The 21362-nt window shown below is 31.7% G+C and overlaps 2 protein-coding genes across 3 annotated transcripts; one reads left to right on the forward strand and one right to left on the reverse strand.

Annotated features, from left to right (window-relative positions):
• The first annotated feature begins 4148 nt into the window (after window positions 1–4148).
• On the forward strand, window positions 4149–5954 carry LOC108487279 (protein SRG1). Its single transcript, XM_017791579.2, has 4 exons — window positions 4149–4625; window positions 4694–4941; window positions 5010–5337; window positions 5421–5954. The coding sequence occupies exons 1-4, from the start codon at window positions 4380–4382 to the stop codon at window positions 5679–5681; spliced, it is 1083 nt and encodes a 360-aa protein (XP_017647068.1). The 5' UTR covers window positions 4149–4379; the 3' UTR covers window positions 5682–5954.
• Window positions 5955–8989: 3035 nt separating this feature from the next.
• LOC108489532 (cullin-1-like) lies at window positions 8990–14719 on the reverse strand. 2 transcript variants are annotated; one of them, XM_053019991.1, is made up of 21 exons: window positions 14552–14719; window positions 14418–14479; window positions 13993–14175; window positions 13761–13860; window positions 13048–13233; window positions 12912–12959; window positions 12622–12825; window positions 12459–12536; window positions 12244–12333; window positions 12089–12169; window positions 11826–11888; window positions 11654–11689; window positions 11481–11567; window positions 11240–11389; window positions 11095–11150; window positions 10896–11016; window positions 10630–10791; window positions 10360–10503; window positions 10036–10254; window positions 9778–9945; window positions 8990–9668 (listed from the first exon to the last, which is right to left on the reverse strand). In XM_053019991.1, exons 3-21 carry the CDS (start codon window positions 14130–14132, stop codon window positions 9567–9569), a joined length of 2235 nt encoding a protein of 744 aa, XP_052875951.1. In that variant the 5' UTR covers window positions 14133–14175; window positions 14418–14479; window positions 14552–14719; the 3' UTR covers window positions 8990–9566. The 2 variants fall into 2 exon arrangements, with proteins under 2 accessions (XP_052875951.1, XP_052875952.1); XM_053019992.1 differs by lacking the exon at window positions 14418–14479.
• Between the last annotated feature and the right edge of the window lie 6643 nt (window positions 14720–21362).

Below are 21362 nucleotides of genomic sequence, written 5' to 3' on the forward strand. Positions count from 1 at the left end.
TTCTGCATTCCTTCATCTACTTAACTTTCTCTTTTTCAAAAGGCTGGACTTTTAACTACAATTCAGTAATGTAAGTTACTCTTTTCTTTTTCCCAGAAAAGAACAAATTTTACTGATTTCCTTTCTTGGATTTTGATTTTGAAGAAAGATGCTTTGTGTTTGGAGGAAATGTTAAAAAAGAAAAGATACATGGGTAAGGGAAATGTATAAAATATATGTTAAATTTTAATCAACATTAATTTCTGCATCATTTAATTTAAAAAACATATTAAAATTCTATGACCAAGCATATCCGGAAGAAAATTTTAATAGAGGGACTATTTTGTTGATCTTTTAAATATTTAAACATTAACTTACTTATTTTTCAGAACACTTTTACTAATAGAGAGAAGTGTCTCTCACGACGAACCATCTTTCTTTAGTTATCTATAAAAGATTACTTGACGTGAATAAAAATAAATAAATAATGACATATATTAAAGATATTGACTTAAATTCTTGTTAAAATAAATATTATGGTACAAGTTGCACAAATGAAATCCGTATAGAAGTATACTACCTCTATTTGATCTTGGTTAAAATAATGTGTTTTAACCTTATTGCATTATTTCTATTTGATTTTAATTAGAATATAGTTTTACAAACTTATAAATAGACATCTCTTCTTGAACCATTTGAATTTGACATAGTAAATTTTATTTTCTTCGCCCATAATTTTTTCCGAAAAGGGTTTCACGTAAAATCAGATATTCTATTTTTTTTTGTGATATATTGCCCTTATTGACATTCTATTATCACAACATAAAAGAGTAATGTAAATATAAAAGTATATCAAAATCTATATAGAAAAATATAGTTTATTAACATATTAAAATTCATATACAAATAATATATTTAGGAAAAAAGTATAAAAATAAAACAAATATAGAATTAAAAGATCAAACACTAACATGAAAATATATGGATGATAAAAGTAAAAAGTATTATGAAAGTCTTGTATTATGAAAGTCTTATATTTGTTTTTCTATTCAAAATTGAAGAAATTAATCATTAGCATTATATTAAAGAGCAAAGTGGTCTATTCTATTAAAAATTTTATTCATTTACACTATTAAAAATTGGCACGTATACCTCGTGTCGACGTATAAGGGCAAATTTTTAACAGTAGAAATGAATGAATTTAAAAAAAAAAATTACTCTTTAATCTAACATATAAGAGACTGCACGATAGATTTATCTAACTATAAACTACTTATTTGGATGTAAATGATATGACATTTTAGATAATTAAGTTAAACCCTTACAACCAATTTGCAAATTTTACATGTTGGTGAAATGGATATATATATATATATATATATATGAGATAAGGAGTTCTAGTGTGGACTAATTAAAATTATTGAATTTGTTATAATCTTGTAATGTTTTCGGAAATTTTGACTAATTAAAATTATTGAATTTGTTATAATCTTGTAATGTTTTCGGAAAATTATTAAAATTAAATAGTTTTGAAATATTTTTTCAAAATTACTAAAAGATTTGACAAGTCAGTCTTTTGAGGTGGACAATAAGCTTTGTATAGAAATTTTCATGTATGACGGAAGTGTGAGGAAAGGCAAAATTTTGAAAAAGAAAAGCATCATAATTTTGTCCAACAAAGAAAGCAAACAAACTAACCATTAGGATTTAAAAAAACAAAGGAAAAGATAGAAAGATTTGGTCCACCCTAATTTGCTATATATAATCATGGGCTTCCTTGGTGCTCTAAATTCCCATTAAAATAATATAAATGATTTATTAATCCACTATTCATTTTTTTCAAAATTTTTAAAAAATTTAATTTATAAACTCCATCATATTTAACATGTTTAAATTTGAATTCAGTTGTTCATCATATTTTAAAATTGCAATTTTAATTTTTTTACTAAAGGGAAAAAGGAGAGTAATTTGCACTAAAGAAGAAAAAGGAGGAACAATAAATCTTGTTTGGAAAAAGGCTTTTTTTTTTAGTTCATTGGCGCTGAATTTAGTACCTTTCATAAGTACTCCTTATGGGCATAGGATCCACCTTTAGATTTTGATAAACCCTAGTCTACCTCCACTTTCACCTCTTCTCAAAAAGAGATTTCTCTACTTTTTCAAAGTTTCTCAATTCTAATGCTTGAATTTGTGGATAAGAGACTCAGTTTGTGGGCTCCACTACCTTATTTATCTTATACGAGTTCAATTTAGTTACTTTAAAATTTGAAGTCTTAATACTAAGACTTCTATATTAAAAAGTTAAATTAAATTTTTTATTTAAAAATGATTAAATTAATTTATATTAAGCTAAATTAAAGAATTAATTGATATTTTCTAGTAAAAAGTTCTCAATTTTTTGTTAAAAACTAGTCTTAATAAAATAACATGACAACTTATAAAAGTTAATTTTTAATAAAAACTAATTTGTCCATTTTTTGAGTGAAGACAACAAAATACAAATCGATTTCTAGTACAAATAACTCCATGGTGCATTTACTCAAAGTCTTGTCATGTATAAGTTTAATTAAACTTTACAATCGATTTAGAATTTCTCAAGTTCTTAATGGAGTCAAGAAGATAAATAAAAGGCCACTGATACATTCAAACCCCTGTTGCAAAGTTAATGTGGATCAACAACATGCAGGAAGTTTCAATAACAAGTGTAAGTTAAATCATTGTTTTTGAAATATTCATGTTGGGCACATATTCGAATATGAATGTCCTCTATAAATTTAGACACTCAGACTTAAATCCGAATAACGTAGAGTTAAAAAATGTTACAAAAAAATTATACTAAAAACTAATGTATTAGTGCCTAAAAGGTTAAGTTAGGATGATCAAAAGATACCAAAATAAAAAACTAAAAAAAGAGGGGATAAACAAAGGCAAATTGACAAAAATATCACTAGATTTGGTCTGCAGAAAAGGGGACATGTTAACTTCACCACAAAATGAAGATGGCCCCTACGGGTACTACTGCCACTCACTAAGTCTGAAAAAAAAACTGCAATGATACACAATTTTAGTGTACCATTTACCCACTACTAGATTCCATTCCCTTTTTTTAACTCTTTTCCTTTTCTTCACATGTTCCATTTCATTCACTCATCATCTGATGCAAACTTACAATCAAACAAATTCACAGAAACACGCATGCATGCATGTTATGCTATGTATGTATGTAAAGACATGAAAGCATTTAAGCAGGTCACTTGATTGGGAAAGGCCAATTCAAGAGTGACCATTTAGACTACCCAATGGTGTGTCGAGTTCTCACATCAAACTGTTGCAATTCACGCCTGTTTTTTTCTTTTCTTAAAGAAAATACAGACGGTGAACTGTTAACAAAATGGGAAAGTAAGGACCACATTTTAAAATGAAAATGAAGTAGAGATAGGGACCATTGATGGTTCATGTGGTGGCTCGAGTTTGAGTTTTTTTAGATAAGAAGAGTCGGTCTCAATCTTATCCGAAGAAAATTTGAAGCTTCGTTTGCATTGATGGAGACTTGGGTTTTGTAACTGAGATTTTCAATATCTAACTTTTGAACCTTGGGCTTACCCAGGTGGGTTCATATACCCAAGGTGAAATCTAAGCCAACTCTAGCGGAGTTCCAATGATTATTGCAATGAAAAATCTAATATTTTTTGTTTGGTATAATTACAAATGTGATATTAAGATAAAGCTTGATCAATAATGATGAATTTAATATTCGAATTTGATTCAAATGTTTGGAGAAAAAATTCATTTTCACTTCTTTCAACTATTTGTTAGTACGATGAGTCCAACATTTCACTTACAAAATCATGACTACTGTATAAATTTATTTAACAATGTATGATGATATTTAAATTATTCAAAAATATTTGGTAGATTTTCTCTCTAAAAAAATAATCTCACTATATCATATAGCCTATTTATTATGCATGTAACAATGTGTCACACTTTAAATTTTAAAAAAATAATATTAAACTGAATTAACATGTAACACTGAACCCATGGTGATAAGATATTTTTCTGAAAAAAATCATAATTTTTAAAAATATATTATTTTTATAATAAAATACAAAATCAGCCTACTATTAGCTCCACAAATCATATTAACACTGCAACAATACAATGTGCACAACTGCTGATTTACTCCATCTGTAAGTTCATCAACCTGGGGGCGTAACCAAGTTCGTTCGTAGGGCTACAAAACAAAAGTGACATCACACAACTGTTAGCCCCTCAACTCACATTAACACTACAATAATGTACAAAACTACAGATTTTCTCCGTCTATAAATACAGGCTCCATCTGAGAGAACTTCCAAGTAAACCTGGTTACATATTTACCAGTCTTTCAATTCTATAACATGGCTCCAGTGCCTAGTTTACCAATTAAAGTTGGACATATTGATGATGTCCAAGAACTAAGAAAAGCTAAACCAGCCACGGTTCCTGAAAGATTTATCAGAGACATGGCTGATAGGCCAAAAGTTGTTCCAAATCTATCATCATCTCTTGACATTCCCATCATTGATCTTTCTAAGCTCATGAAAACAGACAAAGATGAAGTTATGCAGCTCAAAACTGCCTGTGAAGAATGGGGATTTTTCCAGGTACTAAAACAGTCAGATTGTCTTTATTTTGTTTTAAGTATGGAAGCTAATGACTGATTGCATTTCAGGTACTGAACCATGGGATTGATCTGAATGTTGTTGAAGACATCGAAAAAGTAGCCGAGGATTTCTTCATGTTACCTTTACAGGAGAAACAAAAGTATCCAATGGCTCCAGGGACAGTTCAGGGCTATGGTCAAGCTTTTGTGTTCTCAGAGAACCAAAAGTTGGATTGGTGCAATATGTTTGCTCTTGGTGTTGAGCCACCTTGTATAAGGAACCCAAAACTCTGGCCATCAAAACCAGTTAACTTCAGGTAATCACAAATAACACTAAATATGAACCTTGAAGTATACAGATGTAACTCTCTTTTTTGTTTTTCAGAGAAGCATTAGAAATTTATTCAAGAGAAGTGAGGAAACTTTGCAAGACACTTCTGAAGTATATAGCAGTGAGCCTTGGACTAAAAGGGGATGTTTTTGAAGAAATGTTCGGAGTGGCTGTGCAAGCAGTAAGGATGAATTATTATCCTCCATGTTCAAGACCTGACCTTGTTTTAGGCCTTAGTCCACATTCAGATGGAAGTGCCCTTACAGTGTTGCAGCAGGGAAAAGATAGCTCAGTTGGTCTTCAAATCCTTAAGGGCCAAACGTGGGTGCCTGTTAAGCCTATTCCAAATGCACTCGTCATCAACATCGGTGACACTCTAGAAGTAAGAAACCCGGAACCATTATGGATAAACACTCTGTTAATAACAATGTTCCAATATCAGTTCTGAAATTTCTTGTTGTACAGGTACTTACAAATGGAAAATACAAGAGTGTGGAGCATAGAGCAGTAACTCACAAAGAGAGAGACCGCCTTTCAATCGTCACTTTCTATGCTCCAAGCTATGAAATAGAACTTGGTCCAATGGCAGAACTGGTGGATGAGAAGAATCCATGCAGATACAGAAGATACAATCATGGAGAGTACAGTAAACATTACGTAACCAACAAGTTGCAAGGCAAAAGAACCCTGGATTTCGCAAAGATCCAATCCAAGACCTCGAATTAACAAGGATTCCACTTTGGTCTCCCCCCCCCCCACTAGATCACTATTCTTGTACTATTTAACTGTAAGAAATGAGCTTCTGTCATGGTGGACTGCGCTGTTTCTTCTGTAACAAAGTTTTCCCAAATGCATATCAGCTTATGGAAGCTTGGTGGGACCTTTGTTTAGTAAAGCTTTCTTGTCAAATTGTGTGCTTTGTCTCTAAACAACATTTTCAAATTAGTACCTGCAAGCTGATTGATAAAATAATAATGACCTGGTATCTAAGGAAAGAAATACCCGAACTTTATTGTCATCAAACAAGTAAATCAAATGTATTAAGCTCAGTATTCATCAATCATGTCACATCTAATTGTGTAAGCCCATTAGAATAATCCGCTAAGGAAATACAAGTTTAAGTACAAAATAAAATGTGTATAGTTTGGGGTCAAAATTACGGATTAGCCCTGATAAGTAAAGCAGGAAAAAGATGCCACTTTTTACTGTTTCTCTCATCACATTCATAATAAGCAAAGAAACATGGCAATCATATTAGTGAAGGAATCAAACAGAAAATCTGACAAAATACCATGGGTGTTCCATTGTTCAAGGGAAAAGAGAACCCCTTTTTTGCTTAGTGGCAAAGACAGGAGAGCCCACGCTCAATGATTTTTATATGCATGTATTTTAATGTGCATATAATATATATTATTTCTATAGGTGTGAGGGAAGCAAGTTGTGATGGATGACTTCTAAGCTGAAATGACATAATTGCTAACACCAAAATAAAGCACAAAGCAGAATTCCATATATTCATATGACATATGATGTGAGGTAAAGGCTGACGATGCTTGTATGCATGCTTAAAAATAATATGTTGGTGAAGGCTAACCACAAAGTTCCATGAACCGTAATATATGACTTGATTCATTCATCTAGCCATAGCATCCTTAAGAGATGAAATTCGAGCCCTGATATCAGTAATCTCTTCCACTGTTGCAGACTGAGGCCTCCTTTTGTGTTACAAAATGGTTCCATGATATACTGAAATCCTGGTTCAAATTGGTTAAATGGCCTCAATTTCCCATCAATCCCCCATCCAATAGGAAAAAGAAAGCAAGCACTGAGCATCATTTTCTACAAACTAAAAAGTTTTGAGTGAGAAAATAAAAAGGTTTCTTTTGATATTTCACCAATGAAATTAACCATGGATTATTTTGTTAAGAACAGCTGGTTTATGACAGGAGGTGCAATTCACATGTCTTTATCACAATCATGCTAAAGCTATGAACTCTGAAGAAAACAAGGAAAAAGGGGAAAAAAAATGACTTTATCATAAAATTAAGTTATTTTTTTGGGTAAAAATACTATCTATATTAAGAGTTGAATTGCATTTTATCTCTTTTAATAAAATAATAGAAAAATTAATTACTATATGTTAGACCAAAATACAAACTGATCCTTTAGTTAAAAATTACATTCATTTTTACTGTGATTAATTTTCTCCTTTTTTTAAATAAAAAATACAATTGACTCCTAATATAAATATCTTCATGATAGTCGTACTTATTTTTTACGTAACAAATAATGAATTAAAAGAAAACATCGAATCCTTAATTAAAATTTTTACTTTTAGTGAATATTCTCTCAACCTATACTAACTTAAATATTGTAATTTGAGCCCTTAAAAACTCACCCAACTCTACCAGAAAGACATGAACAAAGTTCATCAAGTAAATATTGAAACCTGAGCCAAATTATAGTTCACCAAAACATCCCACAACCAAAATCTACATATTCACCTATATATATATATATATATATATATATATGGAATCTTAGTTAATTCTAGAAATGCTTGAACAAAACTACAAACACTGGGCATACTGATTTCTACAAAGTCATATATAAACTAATTATAATGTTCAACAACAATCCCCTTTTGCCAAACTGATGAAATAAACAATCTTTTCAAAGAAAATTTGTCTGTGAAGTGGAGAGAGAATGAGGAAAATGATATAAGCAGTAGGGCCCCGTCCAAATTGCAAGCTTTTTGGAGGACTTATAGGAGAAGTTGCAGACTTGCAGGGTGTCAAGAAAGACATGATTATAGAAACAAATTGGTTTAGAAAAACAAGACTGAAAAAAGTAAGCACTAATTTTCACTGGTAACGGGAGAAAGTTTTAAAGTTTCAAGCTAACAAGGCAAGTATGTATTGGAGAGGGTCCCGGGGCCAATATTGGCGACTTTCATGGTGCCATTTGCTCGTTTTTCATTATTTTCTTTATTCTTTGTAACACAAAACTATAAAAAGAACCGTTGATTTTGCTTCCATTTACCCCTTTTTCTTAATATATTTATTAACAAAAATTTGTTTCCAGTCTTTGGTCCTTTATTATTTGGAAATCTATCATTTGGGTAAAAGAAAAATTAATTTGAATTTGGGTCAAAATTTGGAAAAAATGTTTATAAAACTTAAAATTAATTGAAATCTAAATAAAAATTTGAATTATGCAAACAATGAATTTAGTTGAATTTCAAATATTTTAATTCCCAAATAAAGATTTTGGAAAGTCCAATACCAAAAATTTATATTCTAATATTCAAACACTGCCTTTCATTGTCATATTGCACATATCTTTATCATATTTATACTCATATCCAACACCTTTACTCAGAGTCGGAGTAAGATACGTATATTATGGAATTTGGAAGCAAATACATTGAACCTCTTAGAAATAGTCAACTTCCTGAAACCCCTCGTGCTTAGAATGGACAGAAACAAGTTCCATTTTGGTACGTTGAAAAAGAACGGCTCGATGGTGAAGTCATTTTCGGTGGACAATCCACTACCATCAACCTTAATGAATGCTAAAATGCATTTCTTAAATAATTAAAAACCACGTTAATTACAGTGTTCATACATCAAATATGTAACAAACTCTGGAAGAAAAATATAAGTTACTAGGTATCCCCAGTTAGGACAAAGATAGTAGATTTAGAAAGCTTGAAGTTGAGACAACACCAGCAATCATATATCCCATTAGTTTCCCTACAATGATTTCAGATTTCGGAAGAAGGTAATTTTCAAGATTCACGAGGTTCCATCTATTTGTAAGTTAGATGGAATCTTCTTTTTTTTTTTTTCACTATTCGTATCATATTTATATATTTTATTATGTTAAATTGCCCAGATCAAACTCGACCAATGAACTATATAATTCTTCTATTAATATATATTATGTCCATATTGTACTCTGGTTGTAGTGCTTGGTCGTTGATGTGTAGAGCACTCTCACAAGTGTAAAAGTGGTGAGCCTACCACAAAAGATTGTTCATAATAAAACGCATTGTTAAATAAGACTTTAAACACTATTTCCAAAACACCAAGTCTGAGCTTACGTCCAACATAAATATGCTCAAACTTTTACTCATTTTCTTTACACCCTTAGCTTAGACCAATGAAGGAACAACATAAGAAGGGCATAACATGGTGGTTGGATTCAAGCAGATCATCACCCAACACTTCCCAAACTTAAAATCATAATGGAGCTTTCAGTATATAACTAAAATTACACATTTTTCTTTCTTTTGATGGGGCAAAACAAACAAGCATCAAAGTCATCTTTGCAGTAATAAGAAACCAGATACCCTGTGGTTTCTCATGCCACACCGGACCATATTATGAGATCAATCACAATTTGTCCGGGTTGATTTCATAAGTTAATGAAATTTGCCATACCTGGCTCCTACTGTACAAGTATCTTAGCTCCTGCTCAAGCACTCATTAGGTGGCATCTCATTATGCTTACGCCACTTTCACCACTGACCAATCACATCCTGTCCTTTTGAGCTCTATTTGCTCCAAGCAATATTCACCACTTCATCAGCATAATGACTAGGCAAAATCATGCCAAGTACCTGAATACGTTGGGGTTCTCCTTGTCCCTCTCAAGATAATCTCGAGTAATCAGGTCCTCTATTCGCTTTTTAATTGCCTTGAAATCAGGCTGCAAATTTCAAGTTTTACTTAGCACAGCCATGTAAAGAAATAAACAATTAGCAGACACCCTTGTGTGGTGCACATGCCATACAAGAGGAAACGAGTCATATAAATACCTTGAACATGCGACCTAACTGCTCGACACACTCCATAACTAACTGCTGGTGACCCAGAACTTTCCTGCTCTTCATGATGCGCACAATTGAAGCATCAATGGCATACCGTCTATCCTTATCAACATCTTCAATTACTTTCTTCTTCTCATCCACAGGAGGAAGAGGTATCTGAACAAAGAACAAAGAAATGCATCAGAAGAAATCATTTAACCAAATGGAGAGTAAAATCAGATATTAGAAGGGTTTTTCGTTAAGTGCCTTGATCCTCCTCATTTTATCAGTAAATTCGGAGTTGAACTCGAAATGATCAGTGGAAGAGATGGTTTTCATGCTCGGTTCCTTGTTAAGAATTTTATACTTTGCACATGACAACGAATGAAGAAGTCTAACTACATCATCGTCAGTTAAATTCAACTGTGTCATGATCTCTGAATAGCTGAGCCTATCCGAGGAATTGAACAGCAGTAAGGCAGAGGCCTACAAACCATGAAAGCTTGGTATTAGCCAAAAAAGTCCTGCAACTCCATTTGGCTATTTAATAACAAGAAAAGAGACTAGAAATTATATTTTAGACCACATTACCTGATATGTTGTAACAATCAACTCCATAGTTTTTGGCTCAAACTTCCCGATAAGGTTACAAGTACCCAAAGAATATATCCAAGTAAGTTTTCTATGTTTGGTTTTCGTCTGATAGAAGTCCCTAAAAACTTCAACACACTTGACCTAAAGAGATTTTCAAGGAAGAATGGAAAAAAAAAGAAAGAAAAATGGTGTCAGTGACTTCAGTTAACTTAAACTGGCAAGTTATAAATGAAATACGGCTCTTGTTTGCAACATCTATGTGCGTACCATCTCAGCAGGAAGGTTGAGATCAAAAGACTTGTAACTTGGCCAGAAGCCAGTTGTTAAAACAGTTACCGTCAAGTCGATCCCTGGATTTACATTTGGATTATTGCTCAAGTACTCCTCAAAATTTGTCTGGTTTTCCCTTGCCAATGTCAAATCTGTGACCTAAAGAACACAGAAGCAATTTCCAAAGAGAGCTATTTGAGACATTTAAGAACATTTGCAGACAAGAACAGAAACTTTCAGTTAAAAAGTAAATGGCAACAGACCATTCCTTCCATCTTTGAAGTGAACTGGCCACCACACTGCTGTTTCAGCTTTGTCAATATACTTCTCTCGTGGTCATCATTCGCACTCTTGTCAAAAAGAAGTCTTCGAGCAAGCTTTTTCCTACCGAAAATAATTCAAGGAAACAAAATGAGCAGAAATTTATGAGCTAAAAATCTTCAAATAAAGCAAAACATCTACCTATAGAATTCGGCAAACAAGTCCTTGTCACTAATATAAGCAAGTAGCTTCACAACCTGAAAATTTAGAACAATAAGATTATGAAGTCCAAGTTTAACAAGACTTATAAAGAGTCGAAAGAAGTAATGTAGAGAGCAAGGCAAACTTTTTCTAGCATTTCTTCAATTGCTTCATCACTCAATTTCTCACTTCCACCTTTCTTGAGAATATTATCACAAAAAGTGGCAAGTAGCTCTGCACTTGAGCTTCCCGCAACACCCTTGTTGCAAAAGACTTCAAAAGCCTCCTTGAGAGCCTAAAGGAAGTAGATAATATTGATAACATAAAACATAACAAGATGGGAATTATCTTGAAAACTTATCTTCAAAACACTATCTATTATGGACCTTGTGAAAGAGAGTATGATTCTGAAAACAATCATTCACATATGCTAGGTATTTGTCATGAAGCTCAATCACTTTCCTCACAAAAACCTGAAAACCAAAAACAAAAATCAACCTTTATATCTTGAAACAGTCTAGTGCGACATAGAATAAAACACACAAAAAAGATATTTTACCTGTTCTTGCATCCCAACCATGTCCTTTTTATCTGCCTATTTAAGCGAGAAGATATTTTGGATATCATTAGAGATAAAGATATCAATATTAAATTCTTATTCCAACACAAAAAGAAACTTCAAATATTTTGTATACTATAAGCTAAAAGACAATGTCAAGTAGAGTACAAACCTTCTTGCTGCTAGCGGCATCCTCAGCATGTTTGACCAAAGCTGTGCCTTCAGCAGTAACATGCTGAAGTAGAAAATGATACCATATTTTATTTTACACAGTGAAAGACGGGCAAAAATATGCAAGGGATGAATAAACAAACATCCAAGTGAGAGTAATAAAAAAAAAAAAGGTATGGTCATACTTGAGCAGGCTGTTAACATAATTCAAATATAAACAATTAAGTAATAAATTAATCAGTTGGCAAGCTATGAATGACTAACCTGTTTGAAGATGCTTGACACTGGTTCTAAACCTCGAGGAATTTTAGAAAATAGTCTAAACATTCTTGACAAATCCTCCACCTAAGAGTTAAAAGAGAAAGGTGATTAACTGCAAATTAGGAAAACAAGTAGATAAATTATTGTGCAGTAAGCACCTTGTCATCTCTGAGCAGCGCGTGGCATCCAGAGTGCTCTTTATCAAGCAGGCGGGTTGCACATACAGCCAGCAACTCATGTTGAACTTTCTATAAATGACAAAAAAAAAATAAAGAACATAGTGAGAAACAACATTTTAGAAAAACATTTACCTTGAGTATAAGAGTATCTCCAAGGCCAAGGGTGGGTTTGTATGACAAAAGCAATTACCAACCTCAAGTAACTTTGGTTCACTACTAGAATGCATGTAATGCGAGACCCTATCTTTCTCTCGTTTTAAACACTCCTCTGCCTGAAATGAGAAAAAATGATTTTTTTAGACACCATTTGAGTAGACAGAAAAAACAGTGCAACGTAAAATTGTATGGTACACATACTTTCAACATATAATCCGGACAAGAATCATCTAGAATCCAATTTGAAGCCTTCCTAGAATAATAGGCAGCCGTAGCTTTCAGCATAGCGGCCTCAAAGTCATTCTCATAATAATCCATTTGCCCCATCCCAATTTCCACAAAAATATCCAAAACATTCTTCAACAAAGCTCGATCAATCTGCTCACCCTCACGTTCTTGATCAATCTGGTTTAAGATTAAGGTGTTTATTATCACTATTTGGAAGAAAAAAGAAAGTGCATAATGAATTTGAAAAAGAAAACTAAACTTACAAGAGAAATTACTGCATCCCTCACTTTTGCATTTAGCTCTAGGTAGACCTAAAACCACAAAGCATAAAGATGCCAAAATCACTCTACATGCAAGATAATACAATGGAGTATCAGGCAACATTCAATATACACGTACCAATTCACGGAAACATGTGAGTCCAACTTCATTAAGGGGAGGTAATGACCTCCGGGCTATAAAGTAGCGGTCAAGATAGTAGAAGAACCGAGAAAGCCACCTGACCATTACTTTATGATTAGCCCACCTTTTCACTAGCTCTCTCAACATAAACTCATCATGCTTTTCTCGTAGAGATGGAAGTACCTAAGGAGGAGATTTTATGGATTACATTACTAAAGAATCAAAGGAAAATATATAGCAAGTTCGCCACAATGCTCAACAAGGAACAAGAATATATACAAATGCCTATGTATTATACCTTTGAAATGAATTTGCTTCCACTAAAGTCTTTTCTTAAAATCATACAACTATAATTAATACATGTATGATTCATGTGCCTCCAAAGCAAGCATATATGTTTCATTAAGATAAAGGAAAAACTGGATTTTGGGTGGGGTTGGGGCGAGGAGTTGACAAGGCACTTGCTACACTAGTAAATAGAAATAAATGCATAAGTGATCATCCCTTTTAAACAAATGAGACAGAGAACAAAGGAGATTTAAGGCCTTTGACTTATCTGATACACAAATCTCTCAACTAGCTTATGCTTACTCCAACAGATTAACCCCTTGAAGTAAATTTTGATACCAAAAGAAACAAAAAGAAAAAAAATTGCCACCAATTCTAAGTTGAAACATAATGTAAACAACTTGAACGTCAAAATTGCTCACCGTTGAAGTGATGTATTCTTCAAAAGATTCTCGATACTTATCATACAACTGTTGAGAGTAGTCGTGAGGAGGCTTTTGGGTACACATATTGTAAATGGTTCTACAAAATAAGGGTTGAGGGGCAACAAATGAAAACACTTGAAACATATGAAAAGGGTAATGTTTGCAATTATAAACATTATTCCCTTAAAAACGATAAAAACAATTAAATGTACGACTTTGAATTGGATACGTATAAAGCATCATATAATCCTCAGAGCTAAATTGCGGCTCAGGTAAGCCTTCAAGAATATTCTTCAGCTTTGTAATTCCATTTTGCATGAACTCCCATCCTTGTTCAAGGTCGATTGTCTTCCTCTCACTCATTGTCATTGAGCCACGTCGTCCCTAATTACCAAACCCTAACCGCCAGAATCTGCCAAATTAAAGATTTTGATCCGAATAATTAGCTTAAAAACATCAACATTACATAAGTCATGGTTCAATTAACAAAAACCAAGAAATGCAACAAACCCCCAAAAAAGTGACTTAAAAACCATAACTTAAAGCAATGCGGTAACTTGAAACAATTACATCGACTTTCAGAGAAACCAGACAGATAATTGAACATTTTTCAGATAACCCTTTTAAAATCAAAGCCAATCGATTCAATCTCACCTCAATAAAACAAGATATTTGTCAAATTGAAACAAAACAAAATCACCATGAGAAATCCAGAGCTACTCAGAAGAGAAATAGATCAATAGATAGCCTAAACAAACAAAAAAGAAACACTAGTTAATAAAAAATACCAAAAATTTGAGCCCAGTTCCAGCAAAACATTGAAGAAAGAAAGATTTTCTTTTTCTTTTGGCTAAAACATCCTTTCGGGTTTCAAACCAATTTCCCATTATTGTTTTTGTATTATTAATTTGTTATACTATTGATTACTATACATTTAATTTTTAAAAGTATTAATATTTTATTTCATTCCATTTTTAATTAAGAAAATTACTTAAAAATAATATAGTTTAAAATTAATTAATAAACATTATATTGAAAATAGGGTGCAAATAAACACAATGAACTGTTTGTGAACCGTTAGTATAATATTTATTTATGTTTGTTTATTAAGTTAAATAAATGAGTATTGAATAAAATTTGTATGTCAACGAATACAAACAAATGTGTATTCTGTTTGTTTATGTTTATAAATAAGCTTGTTTATTGACTCTTTTATTTATTAATGATATTTTCTTATAAAAATTTTATTAGTATATATTAATAAAATTATCTTAAAACTAGTTTATTGTTCCATTAGTATATATTAATAAAATTATTTTGGTTTGTATTTTTTATTTATAATATAATTATTAATATTTATATTTGACTATTTTATATCTAAACAATATATGTGTGTATTTATTTATTGTTTGTTTATTATTTATTAACATTGTTCGTGAACATGTTTAATGATATGTTCATGAACATATTTATTTAATATTCGTGAACATGATCGATTAAGTTAAATGAACATTGTCGTTAACATTAAACAAATGAATATTTAAATAAACGAATATGAACAAAATTTTAAAACTTTTAACGAACACAAACCGAACATGAATAAGCTTAAAAATAAACAAACGAACATGATTGTTCGTTCAAGCTCGATGCATTTACGGCCTAATTGAAAATACTAAATGAATATGATCATTTCTCATGATATAGTTATAATTTTATGTTGGTGTCGAGTTAATTTGTGATACCAACTCAATTAACATAATTATTAATATATATAAATATTTAACAATTTTATATAATGAATATATTTTTTAAAGTTTAATATTAAAATTAAAAATAATTTTAGTTCAAATGGAAAAAGAAGAAAGTTTATGTGTACTTGATTCAAGTCTTATAAATAAATATTTATTTTTAAAAATATAAAAATCCAAAACACCCACAAACTCAACAAAAATACTTTATAAATAATATAAATAAAATATTACGTTTAATATAATTTGTAACATTAATCGTTATTCACAAATTACACGAAAGATGTGAGATTAAAATTGTATAATATTATCAATCTTATATTTATATTTATTTTTAAATTATTTATAGATTGGCAATTGTAATCCGAAAATTTAGATGACCTAATTTTGGGTTTTTTTACAAAATTTTGGGTTATTTTAAATATGAGAGTCGCCGTAATTTTTTAGTTAATTGTAAGTCTATTTATCTTAGAATTATTCTTAAAAAATATTAAAAAAATATATGTCTAAGTTGAAAAGCTGAACTACATGTAAAGAGCATTAGCACTCCTGTAACGTCCGTCCTAAAACAGTACTACCTTTAATTTTGTGACAATTTTATTAGGACTTAAGTTCTAATATGCTAATATTTGCTCTAAATTTTACTTAATTTTAATTCTAATATACATCCAAATTATTTACCCATCACATACAAGTTAAAAGAATCATGCTTAGATAAAAGAAAAAAAAACCAACAACATTTAACACATAAAAATCACTCTAAATGATTAAAAATAAAGAAAACTACATAGAAATAACAATATATATTACATGGGTTATTTGAAAGAACTAATATTTTAAAGTTTTAAAAATTTATAACTATAATAAAATTTAAGAAAAAGAACTTAAAGCAAAAAATTAAAGGATTCATTAAATAATTTAAAACAAGTAATTTTTCAAAATTTTAAATAAACGTAGAATAATGGGAATTAAAATTTAAAAGAGATAAGAACCTTAAACATAATCTAAGTTTAAGATACTTAAAATTATCTCAAAACATCTCTCAATCATGTAAACACATGATAGATCAATAGAATGCATGGGAAATACCAAAATTCATCAACAAATCATACTTTAGCATGGAACTAGCTAAATATATCATTCAACAAGTTACAACCATGAAACCATGAATCATACATGCAAAAATAAGTTAAGCAATCATTCAAGAGATGCCTCCAAGGCCAAACATAATAATGCTTATGAAACCAAATCAATAAATCAACACTTTAATCTCAAGACTCTCAAGTAGCTAATATATATACATAAGAAATGAACTTTCTAGCACATGCCACTACCACTATCTCATAAACACTAATTTCATACTCTTCAAGCCTCACAATAGTATAGTGTTTCAAGAGATGAGTTGAGCTTAATTTTTTCACACAAAATTTACGAGCAAAAATAAGCATAAAAGCGTAGTAATTTCAAATGCAAACATTCTCTTAGCTTACATTGCTCAAGTGAGAGATTAGCCATGATAATAGAAAGAGAGATATACGAGTCTATAACTAACAACACACAATCAACTTAAGTGAGTCCAAAAATTAATATATTGAAAATTATGAAATTGGCCTTAAGTACCAGGGAAGTGCCCACTTCCTTAGGACTAGAGTTGTTGAGTGACAATTTTCATAATTGAGTATTGACAATTTATTGAATGATTTGAATGGGTTGTGTTGATTACTTATAGGATATTTAGCCCTACAATGAATGACATTATTTAGGAAACTCATATGGAAGATTGGATTGAATTAAATCACCCAGAAAAATCTCTTGCTACACGGACATTTTGTTAGATCCAGTGCCCTAAGTGTAGTATATTTGTTTTGTATACTTGTATTTTTTGAACAAATTGGTTTAATAGTATTATCCATTAATTACATTAGTACCATTTGCATATTGTCTTCAATGTTTTTGCATGTAAAACAAAATAGAAGTAAATATTGGCTCAATGTGTAACATCTTCAAGTCGATTCAATTAACTAGATCTAGATCTTGGGTATTACCACACAAATACAAACACAAGCTTAATTTACTTATACGATTTATAGATAATGACAACTTACTTAACTATAAAATTGCAAACTAAATTACATAAGTAGATACAATGAGTAATTACAACTACAACACGAGATAATTAAATTACAACAATATCCCAAGTGAAGATTTCTAAGTAACATTTTAGTCTTTGAACATGCCGCTAAACTTGCTCTTGATGCATAATAACCCGATGCGCCACTTATTGGCATAATCTTGACGTCATCCCTCCTGGTGCAGACCCACATCAATATACCTGTAACATAACATACATAGATAAGTTCATGAGAACTTAGTGAGAAAAACATCATTTACCTGAGTCAAATTTGCATGATGCAACTGATAATTTATATAGACGATTTCATTGTTCTTGACCTTCAACCTTGTCTCTGGTGAATACTTCTTCAAGTTCTATTCCTTGATTCTTATCCAATATTTATACCTTACTCTGAAATTATTCCCCTTTCTTTGACAGAATGTCTTCGATACATCACTTATGTCCTTCAAACTATGAGTGATCACCTCATTATGATTCAATAAGACATATATACATAGACGACAAATACTTCTTTGAATTTACAAAGTTCACATATTTATTCAGAATACATTTTCAATACTAACCCATTACACCTCTATATCTTTTCAACTCACTATTTACAATCGAGTCTTATTCTCATGAAATGCCTTACCACATAGTCCATAGATACGTTTTGTCCTTGTATTATGTTAATAACGTTTAGGAGCTATATAAAACTTGTCACATGAGAAATAAAGTATGCCATGAAGGCCTTATCATGGTACACCACTAAGGTAGTCTATTTAATGTATGCTGCAAAGACTTTCCTCTCAAGATTCGCCATAAAGGCTTTCCTTTTTATAATTCGCCACAAAGGCTATTCTTTTTATGATTCACCATAAATGCTTTCCTTTCTATGAATCATCACAAAGGCTTTCCTTTTTATGATTCGCCACAAAGGCTATTCTTTTTATGAATCACCATAAAGGTTTATCTTTTTATGAATCACTTCAAAGACTTCCCTTTTTATGAATTGCCATAAAGTCTTTTCTTTTTATGACTCACAACAAAGGCTTTCCTTATCTATAGTGTCTTTTCGATATGAATTTTCCTAAACTCACTTATGTGAGGTTTGCCCATCATTGCATGGGATACGCAGAAAACCCTTTTGGGTAATAACCTTCCTTTAAGTTTCTTTAGAGAGTGCCATGGCCATGGACTTTTCCTTTCAGAATTCATGTTTAAAGTCTCAACAAACCCCTTTAGACAATATCGCGATGATAGACATAGACTCTTAGCAGAACATACCTCAAAGCATATATCTAAGACACATAAATATTCCAGACCTTTGGATACAACCATGTTCGGACATTAATACTTATATATCATCCATTTCACACTCACGTGTATGAAATTCAGCATAACAGTTACTCATACACAATTCACCATGCATTTAGTTCCATTTAACCTTTTTGTCAAACATACAAACAACCATCTAAATACCTCAATCAGATTACCAAATCATAACTCATAATATACTCACCTAAGAGAATCGTAGACGTTCACCTTAAGGGTTTGCTTAGAAAGTTCATATATATTTACATTTAATATTTACCTGTATACTCATTATTCCACTGTTAAGTCATGAAAATTCTGCATACACTATTCCCATTCTTACATCATTTCCCCTAAGTTTTACTAGACCGCAAAATACTCCAGGTCTGTTATTTGATAAACCGTAATTTATACATATTTTTACCCCATGTTTAACGTATTTTATGGATGATTTCCCATTAGAATTGGTGAATTCGATGCTCCTAATGCTTTAATTTCATGTTTTATACTTAGGAGAGCATAGGAGAGCGAAAGGAACGAGAAAACGGGCCAAAAATAGAGAAAATGGGCCAAAGTACGAAATCAACACGGCCTGGACCTCCTCACATAGACAGACCACACGGCTGTGTCAATTTGGCAGGCTCGAGCACAGCCTGAAGTAATCGCACATGGGCGTGTCACACGGGCATGTCCCTACTGAGCCCAAGTTGAGTCCAATTCGGAAAAGGCTAATTTTGAGGGCTTTTAGGCATTCCAAAGCCTAAAAATACACTCTAGAGGAGGAAAAAAAGGGACACACAAGGAGGGATTAAGAAATTACTCCGAGGAAGCCGATTGATCCATCTCAGAAGCCGGATTCATCATCAAGACTGAAGATTTCTCCTCAATTTCCCCTTCAGGAGTTTTGGGTTTTCTTTATGCTTTGTATTCTTTCTTATTCTGAGATGTTTTCTTATTTAGTTATGAATTAAAACCCCTAAATACCTAAAGGGAATGAAACCTAAGACGAATCTTGTTATTATTTTTTGAATTGTATGATAAATATTTAACTTGTTCTTAATTATGTGTTTTTAATTCTTGTTTTGATATCCCAGGATACTGATTCAAGATAAGCTCTTATTCAGAGGAGGAATAGACCCTGTATAAGAGTACATTTTTCATAATTAAGCGGAGTTGTTTGCACGCCTAGACATAGGGTGACAAGATTTTACCGGATTAAGGTAAAACCTAATAAGGGGATCCATAGATCGAGTTAATGTAACCCTAGGGTGTTAATTAGAGAAAGGTTTATATTCAATCTAGGGATTAGACGTTATTAGTATTGAATAGGGATAATAACATAACTTAGGGATCTCTACGGAACAAGTTAAATGAATAAATCGTCCGATTCAGAGCCAGAATAACAAGTATAGTCTAGGTGGATTTTTTCCTAGGTATTGTCTTAATTCCAATTTTATTCTCTGTGAGTTCTTAGTTTAGATAATTTGTTAGTTAAAACAAAACCTCTTTATTCTTAGGCTAGATAATAAAAAGACAGTCATTACTAATACTTTTAGTTCCTTTGGGTTCGACAATCCGGTCTTGCTAAAACTATACTACTTTTCGATAGGTACACTTGCCTACATCGCGATAATAGTTAGTTTCAAGAACGATTAATTATAAATATTTAAAACCTATCACGAAATCACATGATCAAGTTTTTGGCACCGTTGCCGGGGAACTAAGATATTAGGGACGCTCAATTTTTATTACTTTAGCCATTTATTTTTCTTGCAATTTAATTTAATTTAATTTATTATTATTATTAATTAATTTACTTTTTTTTCTTTCTCTTGGCAAGTATTTATAGTTTATGACTAGAAGAAACCCGTCAGGACCACTACTTTTTGACGAAAAAATCGATCGTACAGTTCGCAGACATCAAAGAGAAATAAAGCGAAGCTTAAAATACACAGAGAAATAGCAAGAGGACGATACTCAACCCCCAACCGAAGAGATGGCTGAAAAGCAAGATAATCAGCTACCTCCTACAATTGCGGTTAATCAAAATCCTGCTCCACGCACTATGTATGATTATGTTAAACCTTCTTTAACAGGAACTGAATCGAGCATAGTTAGACCTACTGTAGCTGCAAATACTTTTAAACTAAAACCTAACACTATTCAAATGATACAACAATTTTTTCAGTTTGATGGTTTGCAGGATGAGGATCCCAACGCTTACTTAGCAAACTTCTTAGAACTATGCGATACATTTAAAATTAATGGTGTTTCTGATGATTCTATTCGTCTTCGGTTATTCCCTTTTTCATTGAGAAACAAAGCTAAACAGTGGTTAAACTCGTTACCACGAGGGTCAATCACTACTTGGGAACAAATGACCGAAAAATTTCTATTAAAATATTTTCTGCCGGCTAAAATGGA

This window comes from Gossypium arboreum, chromosome 10, assembly GCF_025698485.1.
Source record: "Gossypium arboreum isolate Shixiya-1 chromosome 10, ASM2569848v2, whole genome shotgun sequence".
Classification (NCBI taxonomy): Eukaryota; Viridiplantae; Streptophyta; class Magnoliopsida; order Malvales; family Malvaceae; genus Gossypium; species Gossypium arboreum.